The sequence below is a fragment of the Alligator sinensis genome, unplaced genomic scaffold (assembly GCF_000455745.1).
Source record: "Alligator sinensis unplaced genomic scaffold, ASM45574v1 scaffold240_1, whole genome shotgun sequence".
NCBI classification, from domain to species: Eukaryota; Metazoa; Chordata; order Crocodylia; family Alligatoridae; genus Alligator; species Alligator sinensis.
Window position 1 is genome coordinate 3,601,600 of NW_005841902.1, and position 17,800 is coordinate 3,619,399.

General features: G+C 39.9%; 1 protein-coding gene across 3 annotated transcripts in view; it reads right to left on the bottom strand.

Moving 5' to 3' along the window:
- The window catches only part of NAA35 (N(alpha)-acetyltransferase 35, NatC auxiliary subunit), a 37,111-nt gene that overhangs the window by 747 nt on the left and 18,564 nt on the right, over positions 1-17,800 (bottom strand). For all 3 annotated transcript variants that reach the window (XM_006018460.3, XM_025197667.1, XM_025197668.1), the window contains 10 exons: positions 17,142-17,201; positions 14,175-14,281; positions 13,662-13,728; positions 12,942-13,040; positions 10,672-10,850; positions 8,387-8,523; positions 5,646-5,713; positions 4,625-4,765; positions 1,229-1,351; positions 778-858 (listed from right to left, as the gene is read on the bottom strand). In XM_006018460.3, the coding sequence (XP_006018522.1) occupies positions 778-858; positions 1,229-1,351; positions 4,625-4,765; positions 5,646-5,713; positions 8,387-8,523; positions 10,672-10,850; positions 12,942-13,040; positions 13,662-13,728; positions 14,175-14,281; positions 17,142-17,201 (1,062 nt within the window). The remainder of the gene's footprint in view (positions 1-777; positions 859-1,228; positions 1,352-4,624; positions 4,766-5,645; positions 5,714-8,386; positions 8,524-10,671; positions 10,851-12,941; positions 13,041-13,661; positions 13,729-14,174; positions 14,282-17,141; positions 17,202-17,800) is intronic.

Genomic DNA, 17,800 nt, shown 5'->3' on the forward strand with positions numbered 1-17,800 from the left:
CCCCCCCCCCCCCCAGTCATTATTTAGCGGGGGAGGGAAGTATCAGACAGTACTGCCACCTGGTGGACTGGAAGCACAGCTTGGCTCCCTGCAGGCAGCTGTGCCTGAGGGATCTGTGACCATCAGGAGCCTCTGTGGCCGCCTCTTCCCTCCTCCCCCTTCCAACAAGCCACATACTGCTGCTGCGGCCGTTGCCTGCATAACAGCTGCTTACCTTGCAGGTAGGCATGGCTGTGTAGCTTTAGGCAGGACAGAGCTTCAGGGCCAGGAGGGAGCAAAGCGGTAGTAGGTGGGGGTCCATGCTTAGACGGGGGGAGCAGGGTGGGGACAGCCTGTTGCAGGCTGTATTTGGGAGTGTCAGGGTATGGGGCCAGCATGGGAACACCAAGGAGCGGGGAGGATTAAGCAGAAAACAGAAGAGCCTGGGAGGGAGGAACATACCTGCAGCCGCTGTCCTTGGCTAAACCTGGTATTCCATGCTGTTTCATTAGATCCATCAGCTATCAAGGGCTTTCCTTTCTCCATGCTCTCAACGCCTATCCATTATCATCCCAACATACTTGCTCTTTCTCCCACCATTAATCTCCCTTCTACAGTCTACCCCTACAAGTCTGTGCTCTCACTTGCATCCTAGCCAGAGCTCTCCAGTTTCCCTCCAAACATATTTAAGGGAGAAGAATTTTCATATTGCCTACTAAAAAGAGACTTGCAGAAATGCAGCTGCTGACTAATGCTGAATTCAAGGCAATACATTCAATTGACCAGTGATTTTCTTACTTTAGAATCCTTCTTGTGACCTCCTGCTAGCAGCTTCATCACCACAATATTGGGTTTGGCAACTTTTAGAATTCGGTTGACCTAAACAGAAAATGAAAGAAATTCGTGGCCAGTATTTTAAAGATGCTCATCAAAATGCTTACATAACATAATACTACTTTGAACTCCTGCAAGAATACTGAACCCATTTTTAAAGAGTTCAAAGCACTCTGTACAACATCCAGAACTCTTATGGCCAGATACATCCACTAAATTCAAACAGTTTGATAAGGAGGTCACCAGTAGATAGTTTAGTTAAAATACTCAGGCACTCTATCATATATTGTTAGATAATTTAGTGATCCAGTTATGAAGTTACATATCTTCTCATTAAATTAAAAATGTAAAGCCAGTAATTTACTCTCAATAATATCTTCTACTTATGGTTTCATACATTTCAGTTCTATCTTACCTCATGATCTGGGTTAGGAATATTCTCCAATATCATTTTAGCTTGCTGGAAGTGTTTGCTAGCTGCCATGTAGAGATCTGAAGATTGAGGAGGGGGACTGTATTTATTTAGGTCAGACATCTCCTAAATATTAAAAAAAATATATATTATTGAACTACTTCAACAGAAAATAAACATTTCTACACTGATCACTAATCCAAAGGGATTGCATTGTTATTTGTTGCAGTGATGAAATAAAGCAGGCAGCAAAATAGTGGGGGGGGTGGATAGGATAGAGAAGAAAGGGCAGGAGTAAAAGCCACCAGCTTCCTTTGCAGGGGGCACAAAAATAGCTGGTGCTGCCAGTTGGAATGAAGCTGCCAGCATTGCCCTGTTATGCCTCTGAATAAGAGCAATAAAGTAGCTGGTCACTAAGAACAGGCTTGTGTGCAGCATATACCAGAGCAGGATATATTGCTAAACAATAAATCACAAACTTAAGTAAAAATAGGCTACAGCCTCAACAACAGGGAGACAGCAGGAGCGGCCTGATCTGCACTATGACTGTTCAGTTAGCACTTGAAAATGGTTTCACATTTCTCACTTTCCTTATTGTAACAACGACAACACTTTTCTTATATGTATATCTAGCTGAGTGGTTTGCCAAATTTGATATAGTATTCACACACGCATGCATATAACAAAATAGCAACAGTAATAGAACTTGGCTTAAAACCTGAGAGTCCAATTTCAGGGAAGTCCAAAGCAATGTATTTTCCTGATAACAGTTGTATTACTTGCCTATTGGTAACAAATCTTATGTCATGCTGCACTTTGTTTTTAAAACTGGTTTTAATTTTGTAGGCTGACACTAACCAAAAACAAAACATTTAAACAAGATGGACAAACAGTGATTTTCTTCATTAAAAAAAATCATTAAAGTGATTTAAATTAATCTGAAATTATGACATATTGAAGTTTAGCTCTGTTATAATATTTAATAATTTCATTAAAATATTTGAACAGTGAAGTATTACTGTTCTGGTTTTAAAGAGTCAGACCACTGAAGTAATGGAAGCTATTGCAAAGCACCAAAATGAGAGTTTAAGAGTTAAACTAACTTTTGACAGCAACTGGCACTTCTGCAGGAGCAGAGGGAATATTCATATCTGTTCAGGTCAGCATTAGAATTTACTATGGCTGTGCGCACACATTTAAATGATCTGGAAGAATTCTCCTAGATTTATTTTCCTGGTAGAAAAAATTATCTGGAGACCCCTAAAGACATTCAAATGCTGAGCCACTTGAAGAGCAGACAGCTTGCAGTGCTGATGCTACACAACCAGGAGGCTCATGTGCATGTCTCAGCATGCTCTGCTGGCTCCCTCAATCTGCTTGGAGACAGATGGCAGCAGTAGACAGGGCAGCCCTAACTGGCTGACCCAAACTGCTCAGAGTCAGCCTGTGTCTCCCTGCAGCATAGTGCGGGGATTGTGAAGGGCATGAGTTCTGCTCCACGCTTGGCTGGAGCAGTAAAGTCCAGCCCAAGCGACAGTCTGTCATGGGGGACAGGATGGAGGGAGGAAATCAAAGCACCCTGGAACGTTGGAGGACCGTGCTGCAGCTTCTCATAGAAGGGAAAACATACACTCTCTCCCAGGAGGAACTGCTCCCAGAAACTCTCCTGGGAGCAATATAACCCTGGTTATTTCTGAAGCGGTCATTTTTGCTGTGGGAGAAAAAACCTGAGCATCTATATACTTGTAGCCTGTACGGGGAGAGAACTGACTTTCCCAGTAGAAACAATGTCTCTATGTGGCCTATGAATGAACCTTCAAAGTAACAAATTAACTGTGAGGGAAATCAGGAATCCTGTTATACTTTCCCATTTTATCATTATTCACAGAGTGAAAGAGGAAAAGGTCAACTGATTCTAAAATTTTGAATATGGTGACTAGAAATAATCAGCTAAATTTATTAACATTAACTAATACTTTAAGTAAACAGTGGTAAATGAAAATAATTTGTATCCAAACACAACCAAGTAAAACAAAACTGAAAATGTTTTTGTGCATTCAATTAAATTGTAATTTCCACTGAAATGCAACTTGACACAAATCACAGAAAAAACAACCAGCTATAGAAGAAATGCATCATTCACTACTTTCTAAACTCAGAACAATATACATATAAATAATCTGAACAAATCAATGTTGAGTTAGGTATGCAGTTGCTTAAACACAAGTACATACAGTGAACCCTCCTGGTTATTAAAAAGAACCAAACTATACCAGCCAAGGAAATACAGTATGATTCTATGAAAATACTGAAAAGTACAAATACACAAGGTTAAAAAACATAACAATTCAGATGATGGTCTCCTAACTTGCCAATTTAAATTACTATTCAAATAAGAAATTTAAAAATCACTTTGATTTATATCAAAACACCCTGATTTAAAAAGCATGAATTTACTATTAAATATGCTGATACTGCTCCATAGATTCATAGATGTTAGGGTTGGAAGGGACCTCAATAGATCATCGAATCCGACCCCCTGCATAAGCAGGAAAGAGTGCTAGGTCTAGATGACCCAGCTTGTGGCCATTATTTCTTGTAACCGCCGGGGGCGCCTTGGTGAATAAATACCCACCAATTCCCTTCTGTGCCCCCGTGATGAACTTATAGGCAGCCACAAGGTCGCCTCTCAACCTTCTCTTGCGGAGGCTGAATAGATCCAGTTTCTCTAGTCTCTCCTTGTAAGGCTTGGTCTGCAGGCCCTTAACCATACGAGTGGCTCTTCTCTGGACCCTCTCCAGGTTATCCACATCCCTCTTGAAGTGCGGCGCCCAGAATTGCACGCAGTACTCCAACTGCGGTCTGACCAGCGCCCGATAGAGGGGAAGTATCACCTCCTTGGACCTATTCGTCATGCATCTGCTGATGCACGATAAAGTGCCATTGGCTTTTTTGATGGCTTCGTCACACTGCCAACTCATGTTCATCTTGGAGTCCACTAGGACTCCAAGATCCCTTTCCACTTCCGTGCCACCCAGCAGGTCATTCCCTAGGCTGTAGGTGTGCTGGACATTTTTCCTCCCTAGGTGCAGCACTTTGCATTTCTCCTTGTTGAACTGCATTCTGTTGTTTTCTGCCCACTTGTCTAACCTGTCCAGATCTGCTTGCAGCTGTTCCCTGCCCTCCGGCGTGTCCACATCTCCCCATAGCTTTGTGTCATCTGCAAACTTGGACAGAGTACATTTCACTCCCTCGTCCAAGTCACTGATGAAGACAATGTGTCTTATGAAATAATTCACTGGACACACACACAATTAGTGTGTCTGATTTTATAAGCTGTGTACCAAACAAACTGAAGGAAAGAGTATTTTGTGGTTCTTATCTGGAAATAAACTTCACCTTGAATTGCAAATAGTGGACTGGTGGTGGTGTGATGACACTGTTGAAAGGGGCAAACCTGTGTTCATATCGAACTTGTTCACTATCCAGTTCAAACTTGGGTTTCCTCACTTTGCCATCCATGTCAAAAGCTATCATAGTCTAAGGGACAGGAAAGAAGGGACAAGACCACAATGAAAACATTAGCATTCTATTAGCACACATTAGCATCAGCACACAATCAGAATACTGAGTATAGGAATAGGTAAAAAAACAAAACAGAACAAAACCACAACAAAAAACCCAATTCTGGAACTTTTCCACCTGCCTGATGAAAAAAAATGTAAAAAAGCTATTTGCCTGTCCCTCAATTCTACTCCTGTCTATCTCTATAAACACTTTTCATATATACCTTTCAACAAACCAAACTGCAGTTACTAGTCCAGCAGGCCAAACTAATGGATGAAAAGATAAATCTTTTTCTTTTACAGCATAACAAGAGGCAGATTGAATACTGCAGGAGAGAGCTTATCCAGATATCAAACCACGTATACAGAACCTCTTTATGGTAATGTTTCATATGTATTTGTCACAGGACTGAGAATGGAGGGGACAGGCAGCAAAATATGGATTTTAATTTACCCATTTTATTATATTTCAGTTAGCACATTGGTGTATTAAATGGTTTGGACAATAGTAAGAGGAGACCACATTAAATACAAACTACAGTGCCTAAGCAATTGGCTTCAGCATGGACTATTCAGCTTTATTCGAATTTATTTGAAGATTTTAGAAAACGTTATTCTGTATCTGATAAAAAAAAATCCCATTTTACGTAAGAAATGTCTTTGGAAGATTTTACAAGCAGTAAAATTGGCCTTGGTTCTCAGATCCTGCAAGAGCTCAGATAGAAATGGATACAGAGTGAAAGAAATGCATCCATTTTAATTTTTAATACAGGTCTTAAAAAAAAAAAAAATAAAAAAATAAAAATAAAAAAAAAAAAATCAACCCAATGTTCTTCATCCACTCAGTAAATTACCTTGTACATCCCAGCACACATATTCTGATATGCTTGGCTCATGGTGATCTCTCTACTCAGAGGGCGAACTGTAAATTCCACAGAAAAAGATTGTTCTTTCAAAATTAGTATATAGAATTCAGGCAGAAATGTAAAATAACTTGTTCATTAGAAAGCATAAATGCCTGTTGTTGATAACATGAGCACACCACAGATTCCAGTATGATCCTGCTACTGTGCAACATGGAACTGCTAAACAAGATTCAGAATTTAAAAGGACAGATCTTGGCCTGGCTAGTTCCATGGCAACTTCCAAATTACAACTGCATTAAATATTTTTTTAACCTTTTATGAGAGAGAGAAAAGGAAAAATGGTTAAGGCATTAAAACTGTAATGTTTCATTCAAATATTACTTCTTTTCTTTCCCTTTAGCTCTAACAAGAGTATTTAACAAAACAAAAACTCTATTTGGTAGTGTTTTAGATAGCATAACAACAACAACAACTTTTTTCAGGAGGAAAAGAAGAAATTGGTTTAGCAATAGTTCCAGACCATCTTAAGGCTAACTGCATCTTTTGGAATATAAAGCAAGCAAACCCATATAGAAAGGCAGAGAAAACTTTAGAAAAGAGAAAACACAGCTTTTGCCTCATGCTCACTTATTTTCAACCTCAATGATACAGAACATGGGCACAGCACGGTCTTGGTAGCCACTATGAGATCTGGCAAACTTGTACCAGTTCTAAGTTATTGCTTTTAGTTGCCTTTCTGGATACAGGCACTACACTGCAAACAATACAATCTTGGCTGAGTAAGCTGGATTTCTCATTAAACAAAGTAGAAAAGAACTGAAATATGGTAGAAAGGCAAGAAAGGGTCTGGGATTCATCTGAGTCCCTCTCTATGACCCAGTCTAGCCAACTAGGTATAGACGAACGTATAGCTGTAGTTGCTTTAAGAAAGGGAAAGCTGCTGCATGAGTATGCAGCTGCTGTTGTACTGTAACTGTTATGGTTCCACAATCCTGTGGTCATCCAAGTGAACTAAACCACTTTTAACTTTGACCCTGGATGAATCAAGGTGAAAGTTGGAGTGGTTCTGTTACACTTGTGTCCCAGTCAAAGGACACTGATACAATTGTTACATCTGTACATACTTTGAGAGAACCAGGATGGCAAAGCCTAAGAATATCTGGATGTATGCTGGTAATCCAGGATTCAGTGAAGGTGGTAGCTATGACAACAACCAAAGAGGCCAATAAAATGTTGGGCATCATTAAGAAGGGAATAGAGAACAAAACGGGTAACATCATCATGCCACTATACAAACTCACATCTTGCATACTGCATGCCATTCTGGTCCCCACATCTCCAAAAGGATATAGTAGGCAGAATTAAAAAAGGTACAGAGAAGGGCAATTAAAATGATCAGGGGCCTAGAGCAGTTGTTATATATCAGCAGATTAAAGAGGATAGGACTCTTCAATTTGGAAAGATGGCTGACAGGGGATATGATAGAGGTCAATAAATCATGAAGGGGTGTGAACCAAGCAAACAGAGAACAGTTGTTCACCAAGTCCCAGAACACTAGAACTATGGGCATCCACTGAAATTACTAGGTGGCAGGATTAAAAGTAACAAGAGAAAATACTTTTTAATGCAATGCATAGTTAACTTGTGGAATTTACTGCCACAGGAGCTGATAGAGGCAGATAGCATAGCTAGGTTTAAAAAGGTAAATTAATGGATGATGGCTCTATTAATAGCTGTTGAACAGAACAGTTGGAAATGTTTCCTCTGGCATTTCTAAACCTATAAAGGTAGATACCAGGGAGGGTAATGAATAGGGGATATATCACTCGAGATACATCCATCCAGTTCAATGCTCTCTTTCTATAGCATCCACTTCTGCCACAGTTGGAAACAGGAAACTGGGCTAGACAGTCTGACCCAGTATTGCACTTATATTCTTATGACAATAATAAAGCTTGCTCTTTCTAGTTCCTTCCTCTCTATCAAATGGGAGATTGACAGAAATTGATCCTAATGCTTCACTTCTGGTCCACTGATTTCCAGTTCTACACACTGTTTAGTTTACCAGTCAGAATTAACACAGTGAATGGGTGGTATCGGTGGACCTTTCCGTTTATAAAAATTCAATTAATCCACTTGTGTGTTATTTTTGACAGAAAGAGCCATAGGCCTCTGCAAAACAGCAGTCCCACTAGCTTCAAATGGGATAATTTGTGATCTTAAAGACAGATTTGTGCTTAAATACTTTGCTTAACTGGATCCATACTTACTTAGGAACATAAAGCACACTGAATTGACAGTACGCTTTCTGTATCAGAACACACTCAGGCAAAAGGTAGCCTTCTCAAAAAAATCGCATCCGAGAGCAACGTTTTTCAAAGCACATGGGATGTTCCTCTCAGGAATATGGATCAGTCACAGGGCAAGTTTTCTTTGTAGTGCCTTGCAAACAAAGCAGTATCGGAAGGAGGATTAATTTTGTTTCCTGAAAAAATTGAGTTTTCAAAAATCTGAAAAACACCAGTGTGTGGATACAATCACAATCAAGCAAAACACAGTTTTGCTTTAAGTCTTATGCTAAGAGACACTTTTTTCCCCTCTAACTGAGAATAGCAAGGATTAACCTTATATTATTGAGAATCAGGAGTCTCTCTTCAAAGTTCATGGAGTTACATAGATGCAAAACCAGGATAAGAGAAATCTGAACCACTCTTCCAAATCTGTTGTACCTTTTTTCTTTTTCTTTGTTTTCTTACTACTACGTCCTTTCTGCTGCTCTTCCATTATTCTCTCCTCTGCCATTTGGGAGCTGTCAGCACGGCTCAATGTTGACATCAACCAGGCATAGAGAAACTCTGATAGATACCTACAATAGAAGAAATATCCACCTGTTATATACTATAAAACCATGCCTAAGCATCACATTCTTATTAAGCACTTCTCCCTAAAGAATTGGTCACTAAACTACAACTTTCAGTGCAATGAATCTTCTTCTAGAGAGAAAAGGATGGCTGTATTCAATTGATATCTTGTCTGGGTTTGTTTAAAAATCAAAATCAAACCAAACACTAGAAAGGGACTTATTTTTTGAACTTCTGGCATGGCAGAACACATGATTTTTGGGATCCAGAATAAAAATCAGATGCCAATCAGGTGACTAAATTAACTGCCAGCAGCCTGGCAAACAGAAATTGCATATTATTTGTAGCTGTCACAAGGTGGGAATCTTAAGTTTGACATGTTGCTTTTTCCTTAAATATTCAGTGAATTGGTAGAATGCTACAGAAGCAATATTGAAACATTAATTGCCACTATACATCAAAACAAAACACAACTCTCCCCAAAGGAGCTAAATAAAAATGATTTAGAGGTCAACCTCTTTAGTGCATCAACAAGAGAACTGAAAGCGACTTGCTTACAGTGTATAAGAAATGTCACAGAAAATACCTGGTACTGACATGGCTCTTTAATCTAAGAGAGGCGCAATAGTAATCAAGGCCTGGATGTTAAAGCCAGACAAAATAAAAATGAGATTAACCTGTTTAAAGAGGGTAAAATTAACCATTGGAACAATCTACTGAAAGGAAATTGTGAAGTGCAAGCCATGCTTTAGTCAAAAACAAGGTTGCAGAACAGTACAGAAGTAACTGAGTAAAGTGCAATGGCCTATGTTATACAGAGGGTCAGGGGAGACTACTTAACAACTGCTTTCTAACATGGATGAAAACTAAAAAGCAACTAGTTAATTAGTGACCATGCTGTTTTGCCTCAAATCCCCTAAGTTTAAAACAAAACAAACAAAACAAAAACATAAGAATCTGTAAGGTACCAACATGGAATTATATTTACTGCCCTTAACTCCTACTCCTCACAGGTAGCCAAATTCCTGGTAAATTTAACATAAACAGAAACCTTATAAAATTAAGATGTATGGGCAACATTACAGCTTCAGTTTAAGAATAAAATACATATTGTATTTTATAATATACACTTTTCAACAGACCACTGTTTAAATAGATACAATTTAAATAGTGGTGCACAACCTTTTTTGCCTGGCAAGCTGGATGGGCAGTACCTGGTTTGTTTGTGGGCTGGGCCCTGATGTAGTGCTGGGGCAGGTGCGTTGCAGCTTGATCTGCCTGCATGGATGAAAAGGGCTTGGCCTGGCCCCAACCTGGCTGTGCAAGGGGAGGAGTGTGGCTTGGCTCTGATCTGGGCATGGGAATTCAGCAGCAGGGGAGAGTGGCGGTATTAACTGCCGCTCTCCCCAACTGCCAAATTTCCCAATCCACAGGGAGCTCTGTGGGCTGGATTTTGCCCGCAGCCCAGAAGGCTGTGCACCCCTGCTTTAAAATAATAAATATGTTATAGATTAAGACACAAGTAAAGTGCATTAGAGACTATCTAAAATATTTTTGGGATTAACAGCCCCTATTTCGAAGAGTAGTTTGAGGTGCAAGAAGCACAGTATAAAAATTGTTTTGATTCTGCACAGTGCAATCTTACTTTATTCATAAGAGACAGAAGATAGCACTCAATGTATTCAGCAAACAGCCTGCTCAGCCTATCTAAAAGATGACTAGATAAAATGACTACAGTCACACTGTAAAAAGTCTTTCTAAGTCAGCTTTTCAAAAACATCCAACTAGATTAGTGCTGCTACAAAAGCAGAGAATAAAATCAGGAGCATATAGATCCCCCCTGAAATCTGTTGGCTATCAAAATCAGAATTCTTCTTATGTAGCTTAGAATCTCTCTAGTGAAAGAGGTTATATCACAAAAGCCAAATACGAAACCAAACAGCATTCTTGACAGCATGACAACATACTGTAGGGAACAAATTTGGAAGGCATCAGCTGACCTTATAAGTTTTTCATCTTTAATTTTAAGAATGCTGTGATTAAGGTGTGTGCAGTCACCCTGGGATGAGAAAGCACTGTAACATCCCTGATTTTTATATTTAGAATCTGGGGTCTGTGGGAGTATTCTTCTAATTACAACAGTATTCTCTTACCAATAGATGTAGTAATACTCATGCATACTATAGAGTTCCAATTCAAAGCCACTCAGAAGATACTGTATCATGATACGGAGGTTATGATACAGGACCCAGGTGCCCAAGCAGGCTAAATGTTGCCTTTGGGGTTCCTGTTTCAGTAACATGCTGTGAAGTGCTGCATCTACTTTCTCTGCCTATGAGAAAGAGAGAACAAGAGAAAAGACTTGGTTAAAATAGCACAACAGGAACATTAGAAAGGACTGATTTTTATCATTCATACTTGTCACAAATACCGTATTTTTGTGCATATAGCCTGCCCATGGGTATAAGCCACACCCATGTATAATGCACGGAAAATTGTATTTTCGTAAATTAGTTTGTGTATACACTACACCCATGTATTCCCTGAGGTGGCATATACACAGGGAGGCAGCACAGCCCGGCCTGCCCTGGCCCCCGTGGCAGCGGCAGCGCAGCCTGGCCTGCCAGGGCTCAGTGGGGAGGCAGCGCAGCCCACCCCAGCCCCCATGGCGGCTGCACAGCCCGGCCCACCCTGGCCCTGGCCCCGGCAGCAGCACAGCCCAGCCTGCCTGGGCCCAGCAGAGAGGCGGAGCAGCCCGCCCCGGCCCCCACAGAAAAAACGTCTGTAGATAGCCCGCAACCATCCATTTTTTTTGTAGAATTGCGTATACCCCGCGGGATATATGCGTGAAAATATGGTAAACCTCTGACAACAATGTAAATATAAGTTTGATCAGTTAGGGAAAATGTAGGAACCTCCATCTATGAAAGAAATTCACAAAAACCCTGCTGAACTTATATACCCAAAAATGTACGTGTAGAAAAGCACTGACATCTTGGCTGAGCTGGGTAGTCTAAGTCTAGACCCATACACCTTATCAAAAGCCCTTGGAACATGACAAACTAGGCATGTCTGCACCAAAGTCCTCCAACAGGCCCAATCCATTAGGCATGTTGACTAAGTCTAATGGCAACTGGCAGCATCAAGTTCACTGAAAAAGGAAGTGATAGTGGTGTCCAGCTTTTGCATACTAACCAAGCAATGAGGTCATGTGCCCAACAAGTGAAAGACCTCAGTTCTATGCGTTCTCAAAGTGAAAGAGGAAACAGGTCTCCCACTTGAGGAACTGCACTCACCGCTAGAATATTTTGCAAAAACAGAAACCACAGGTAAGCCAATCAGTTATCCCCACAAAAGGAGCTAATGACTTCTGTGCCTGAATCTAGGTGTGGGTTTCAGGTTGCAAATCCCAGACTCACACATTCACTTAAGCAAGGACTACAGGGAGATGCCTAACTACCACTTAAGTCTGGGAGAGACTCAGGATTCAAGACAAACCTGCCCCTTTTTGAATTCTGTTGGCCAGCTTAAGCATTCCTTCCTCTCATCATTACAATACTGTATCTTCTTATAGTGTCTTAAGTTTCTCCATTTAAAGCATAAGGAACTTAAGACATTTAAATCAGGTCTGTGAAGTCTATTGTTGAATCCAGGCAGAAGCACACAACATCATTGCACTTGGGCTTCTTTGTGAATCTTACCCTAAATCAATTTCCACAGAAACTACTTTTACAGTAAATTTGGTTAAATAGCACTATTACTCACTGCATGAAGATGCATTCAGTAGACCATCATCTTTTTGTACTGAATTGCCATGCTTACTGACAGATGATTTAATTTTATTAAAAGTTTTAGGGTTTTTTAATACATAAATGTACTAGTCATCAACAACTACAAAATAAATATTACAGCTGCACAGAACTTACAACAGCTTGTATGTTGTCATTTTTTTCCCTATAGACAGAAATTACTCTGTGAAATTCTTTGTTATCATATAAGGGAATCTCGAAAAGTATTTCTTCAAACTTTAACAAATGGCAAGAGATTTCCGGATCAAAAAGGAGTAAGAGGTCTAGACAGAATTTTAAGAGGACACAACTTGAAGCTAACAGAATATGGATGTTTGGTGTTATTTAATTCACTTCTTCATTTTAGACATATACAGTCCAGATTTAAAGTTATTCTGAACCACACTTCTCCAGCCAGCTGTTGAACTCTCATAGACCAACTGCTAGAAAACAAGTGCAGCGAACAAAAAGATGTCTAGTTTAATGTTTAGTAACAAGCATTAAAGGCTTATGGTACGTGAGAAACCCAGGAATAATATCTTCATTAATTTACGTGGCATCTAACATTAATGTTCTACTATGGAAACAACACATATGGAGGCTGAAGCCTGATGGCCTCCTTACTCAGATATTACCTCATCCTGCAGCGTGGCAAATTCCTCAAGAATATGACCCAGCTTATCTCGTTGGCGTGCTCGGTTGTGTCCATGGATTTGAATCAGACTACAGAATGGCTGCAAGAGTACAAACATTGACAAATATTAAACATAACATTTTTCCATATAATGTATTATTATTTTCATACTGAGAGAAAGCATCCAAGCAGAGTAGAATGCATGAAAGAACTGTTATTTTCGCATGCCTGCATCTGTTTTCTTAAATGTTAACACTGTGCTCTATTTAATACATTAAGGGTATGGGCACAAACAAGTTACCATAAAATAAGCTAGGGCATGAACATACCAGCCCACCAGTTACGCTGAAGAAACTGACTGAATTCACATCTTACCTTGCCATGATACTGTGGTAGGTTACCCCACCCCCGGTGAAGAGTAAACTACTGTGGATATACCATAGGGCAGGAACATGCAAACAGACAGTTGCTTGCAAGGTACCTGATGTTCTGTATGTTAACAACCTAGCTTACCTTTCAGTAACTTGTATCCATTTTGCAGAGGATGGAAAGGTTTAAGAAACCAAAAACAAAACAAACTTCAGTATGTATTTGCTTTGCTACATAAAACTACTTTTCCATATAAAAATCTGAGTGCTGCAATTTATTAACGTACAATACTGGAGTTATGGCAGTTGCTGAACATGAATTAATGTCCTTTGTAAAATAGCTAAACACTTACCCGTACACAGTGAGTCACAAAGGAATCAATGTAGTCCTTTGCCTGGTGGTTATTATATAGGCAGCATCTGTAAGGAAATATCCAGAAGAGTACATAAGGCTGCATTAGGTCGGATACTATTATTCAATTGAGAAAGAAGGGTACTGGAAAGAAGTGGGGGGGAGGGGAAAGAATGAAAAAGACAAGAAGGCTAGCAGTGCTAGCCTTTCCAGGTAGGTCAGAACAACAGCAACCATATTTCGAAAGACAAGATACCCATTAGTGGCCGCTTTTACAAAGCAGCTCAAGGAACAAAAGAACTGGAGTACCATCTGTCTATTGGGGACATAATTTATGGACAAACCAGGGCACAGGGGCAACCACTAATATTTTATTTGACTTCTTCATACACAAGGACTACTACATTCTCTACTTAGAGAAAAACATACAACCAGATGCATATGACTGAACTTGTTTCTTATTTTTAACAGAATGGTATGAAGATGTTCACAGAACTCAGACAGCTCTACTTACTTAGGAGAAAGTACTGGTGGACTGACAAAAGATCTTAATGCATCTTTCACCATATCTTGCATGAGATGCGTCCCAAACACTTTCTTGTTATCTACAAGGAACGTCGTCTGAAAGGAAAGGAAAAGATTTTTTCAGTTCAGTCATTTTTTAGAAACATACTTCTAAATAAAGTATTTACTTTACAGGTTAACAACAGGACCCTCTTACGGTGGTTATATCATTCCAGGAACTTGATATATCATTAGACAAAACTGAAATTATTCAATGGTACATTTAAAGTGAGACACTGAAAATAGGAAATATTGGAACTCTTTGCATCTGGTGCAGCACAGACACTGAGAATTGCTAATAATCAAGGAGACCTGGCATGCAACCAAATTAAACTGTTTACAAGTAACACAGTAGTCCTGTGTTTTTTTTAGGATTGCCATACATTCCAGTTTATGTCAGATGACTGACTAACCAAGTTATTTTGGGAAAAGGCAAAAGAGGGTTAGCAGTGCTTCAGGATAAGAGAAAATGCAGGCAAAGACAAGAGGCCCAGAAAAGAAACTTCTCCTCTGGAATCTACTCTTATTGGCTTCTCTTCTTCCGCCTCCTTACCAATATCTAACCCCAGGTCCACTTCCCTCTCTGGGCACCGAGTTCTTTCTTACCAGCATTCATAAAATGCATAGGAGATGCATAAAACCAGTAGGCATATTAAGAGCTTTATAGCTGGGGAACCTACCTGCCCTAAAATACAATTATGGGACAGAATCTCAGTTAATGTGAACTATCTTAACAGTTAAGTTTAATGGGGTTTACAGGAATTGAGGAGTTGTGCTTTGATGCAGGTTAAAAGCTTTGCAAGTTGGGTTCTTCTTCTTGCATATCTTCTTAGCTGCTCATGTTTGCTTTGGCATCTTTCAGAGATGTCTTGCCTCATTCTCAGCTACTCTCCTAATTATGAAGCTTGGTTGCATGGTGTATCACACAGTAACACAAACCTTGTTTAAAATTAGGGCTGTCAAGTGATTAAAAAAATTGATCACAATTAGCTGCGTGATTAAAATTACAATTAATTGTGACTAACTTTTTTAATTATACAGCTAGAAATTCAAAATTATGCAGGTACTGTGTATGGTTGGGGGTGGATGTGGGGTGCGTGTGTGGTGTTTGGAGCCTGGGGAGGGGGGGTCCCCAAATGCCTTGGCAGGATGTGGGGTACTATGGATCTGGAAGAAGGGGCACCAGCAGGGTTGGGGCAGGGGGTTGTGGCTTGACAGTGAGGGGCAGGAGCAGGGCATGGGCATATCACTGCCCCCCCCCATCCCCAATCAGGTGTCCTCCCCCCCCCCCGGTGTCCTCTTTTTTGAAACTGGAAATATGGTAACCCTACAGGAATGCAGCCCCTTAATGTGTCAGCGTCCAGCAGGTAAGTCTGTGGAAGGGAAGGGGCAGATCGAGGCCCCCATGGTGAGGTGGGAAGTGGGGCAGGGGCTGGGGTGAATGGGCCCTAGGGCCGGTCCGGGTCATGAAATGGAACCATGGGAGGCTCGTCCAGGCTCCTCACCACTGTGCGTGCCCCTGGGAGAGGCATGTGCCCCCCAGATTTGTGTGCAGGGTGGAGGTGGGCTGCCTGCTGTGGGGCCACCACAGGGGCTACCATCTGCCCAGCCCCTGCCCCTTCCCCTCCACAGACTTACCTGCTGGGTGCTGCTCTACATACTGCCAGGCTGCATTCTTGGTCAAGTGCATATTGTGGCTGCTCATGTGTGTCTGTCTGTGTTCATGCCATCCATGCCCCCACCTTCCTACTGCAGTAGCCTGGAGCCTGCACCCAGGCTGCTCTGCGGTCCTCTGCATTGCCAATACTACCCTCCTGGGCAGCCTGGAGGCAGTGGAGATGGCAGTGGAGCCCGGGCATGGGATCCAAAAATGTGTACATAATTAACAAGTTATAAAAATTAACACAAGAACCAATTAACACATTAATGGCAATTGACAGCCCTACTTTAAATACTAATTAACTAAAGAGCAATATTGCAAGAGGATGTGTTAGTGCTACAGTAAGGTGAGCTTTCCTTGTCTTTGTCCCCCAGCCTGATATTGACATTTTGAATGCGTCTCCCAAACCCACACGCCTTAGTTTATTCACCATAATGCAAGTTTTTCTTTTTTTGGATGAAAAGTCATTTGGGTCAAAATCTTCCAGGTTTTTCTTCATGAAAGCTCCCAAATTGAAAAGTTATGGCAAATATTTTACAACTATCTAATTTGGATAAAAATATATTAAAACATTTTTTTGAAATACGAATGCTTTTAGTTTTTCAGGGAAAAGCAAAGAAAAAAATTGTTAGAAAATTAAAATAAAATTTTGAAATATGTCCGTACACACCTCTTCCACATAGCTATTTTCTATCAGCTCTCTACAAGCTCAAAGAGATGAAGTTCTAGTACCTGCATTCAACTGTTTAAATCAAAGCCTTTGGATTAAAGAGCCTTATACTATAACTTTCAGGATGAATGGAAGTGTAAAAATCTGTGTGTCTTCAGTTTTATTCCAAGTTTTAGTTTGTAATGTAGCAATTTATGCTGTGTCTGAAATTTATCAGACTCCATGCTATAATTAAAAGGTCCCCTGACACTTTATATCTAGCAGCTTCTCGGAGGAGGTGCACATGGAGAGGCATTCAATAATGTCTGTGCACTACTGCCTTTATGAAAGAAGAGTGCATTTAATCCTGTAGATTATACACCAAATATATACAATACAATTATTTCCTAATTACATTAATTTTAAATAATTCAAAATAAGTATATTTCCTATATCCACGGCTACAGAAGAGTTTGCTTTTGTTTCAAAAGTACTGATGTTGCATTATTAGTTATAATTAAAAATAAAAGAACAATGTACATTCTTAGGGAAAGTTTGAATATTTAATCTGCAAATGTTACATGGAGTCATTATAAATTAGGACTTGCCTGTAGTAGAGATCTTGAAAGAACACAAGGTGACTGCTCACTAAATTCACAGAAAAAATCCTAATTTACATTTAAGACAGAAAGAGAAATTAATACACCCGTATAAAATATATCATGACTGGTTGTAACAGAAATAACGTGTAATTTAAAAACCAAGCTAAAATGTTATGCTTCTGAAATATTATAGTGTGCTTGCAAATCACAAATACTGTTATTCTTAATATTAAATTCCCTTCTCCAGATGCAACTACCTACATTACGATAACATTTACAAAGTATGCTGTTAAACTATTAAGGTGACCTAAAACTACAATTGGGTAAACAGCACGATTAGAGTACAATTGATGTTACACATTTCATCCAAGCTAAGATTTTATTATCATTACAGACTTATGTCCAATACGAGTTATTTTCAATATTAAGATCTATCTTCTTTTCTTAGAACTTTGCTCTGTGCCTATTAGGTGTCAAAGAACGGTTATAAAAAAAAATGTAAACCAAATTAATTTAAAAGCACTATGTTCAAATTCAGGCAAGCATTCATTATTCAGGAAAAACCTCAAGTATATCCTTAACTTTAAGTCTATCAGTATTCAGGGAATAACATAATTAAGCATGTGATGACAGGTTCTTTTTTGGGGGGGGGGGGGGGGGGGGGG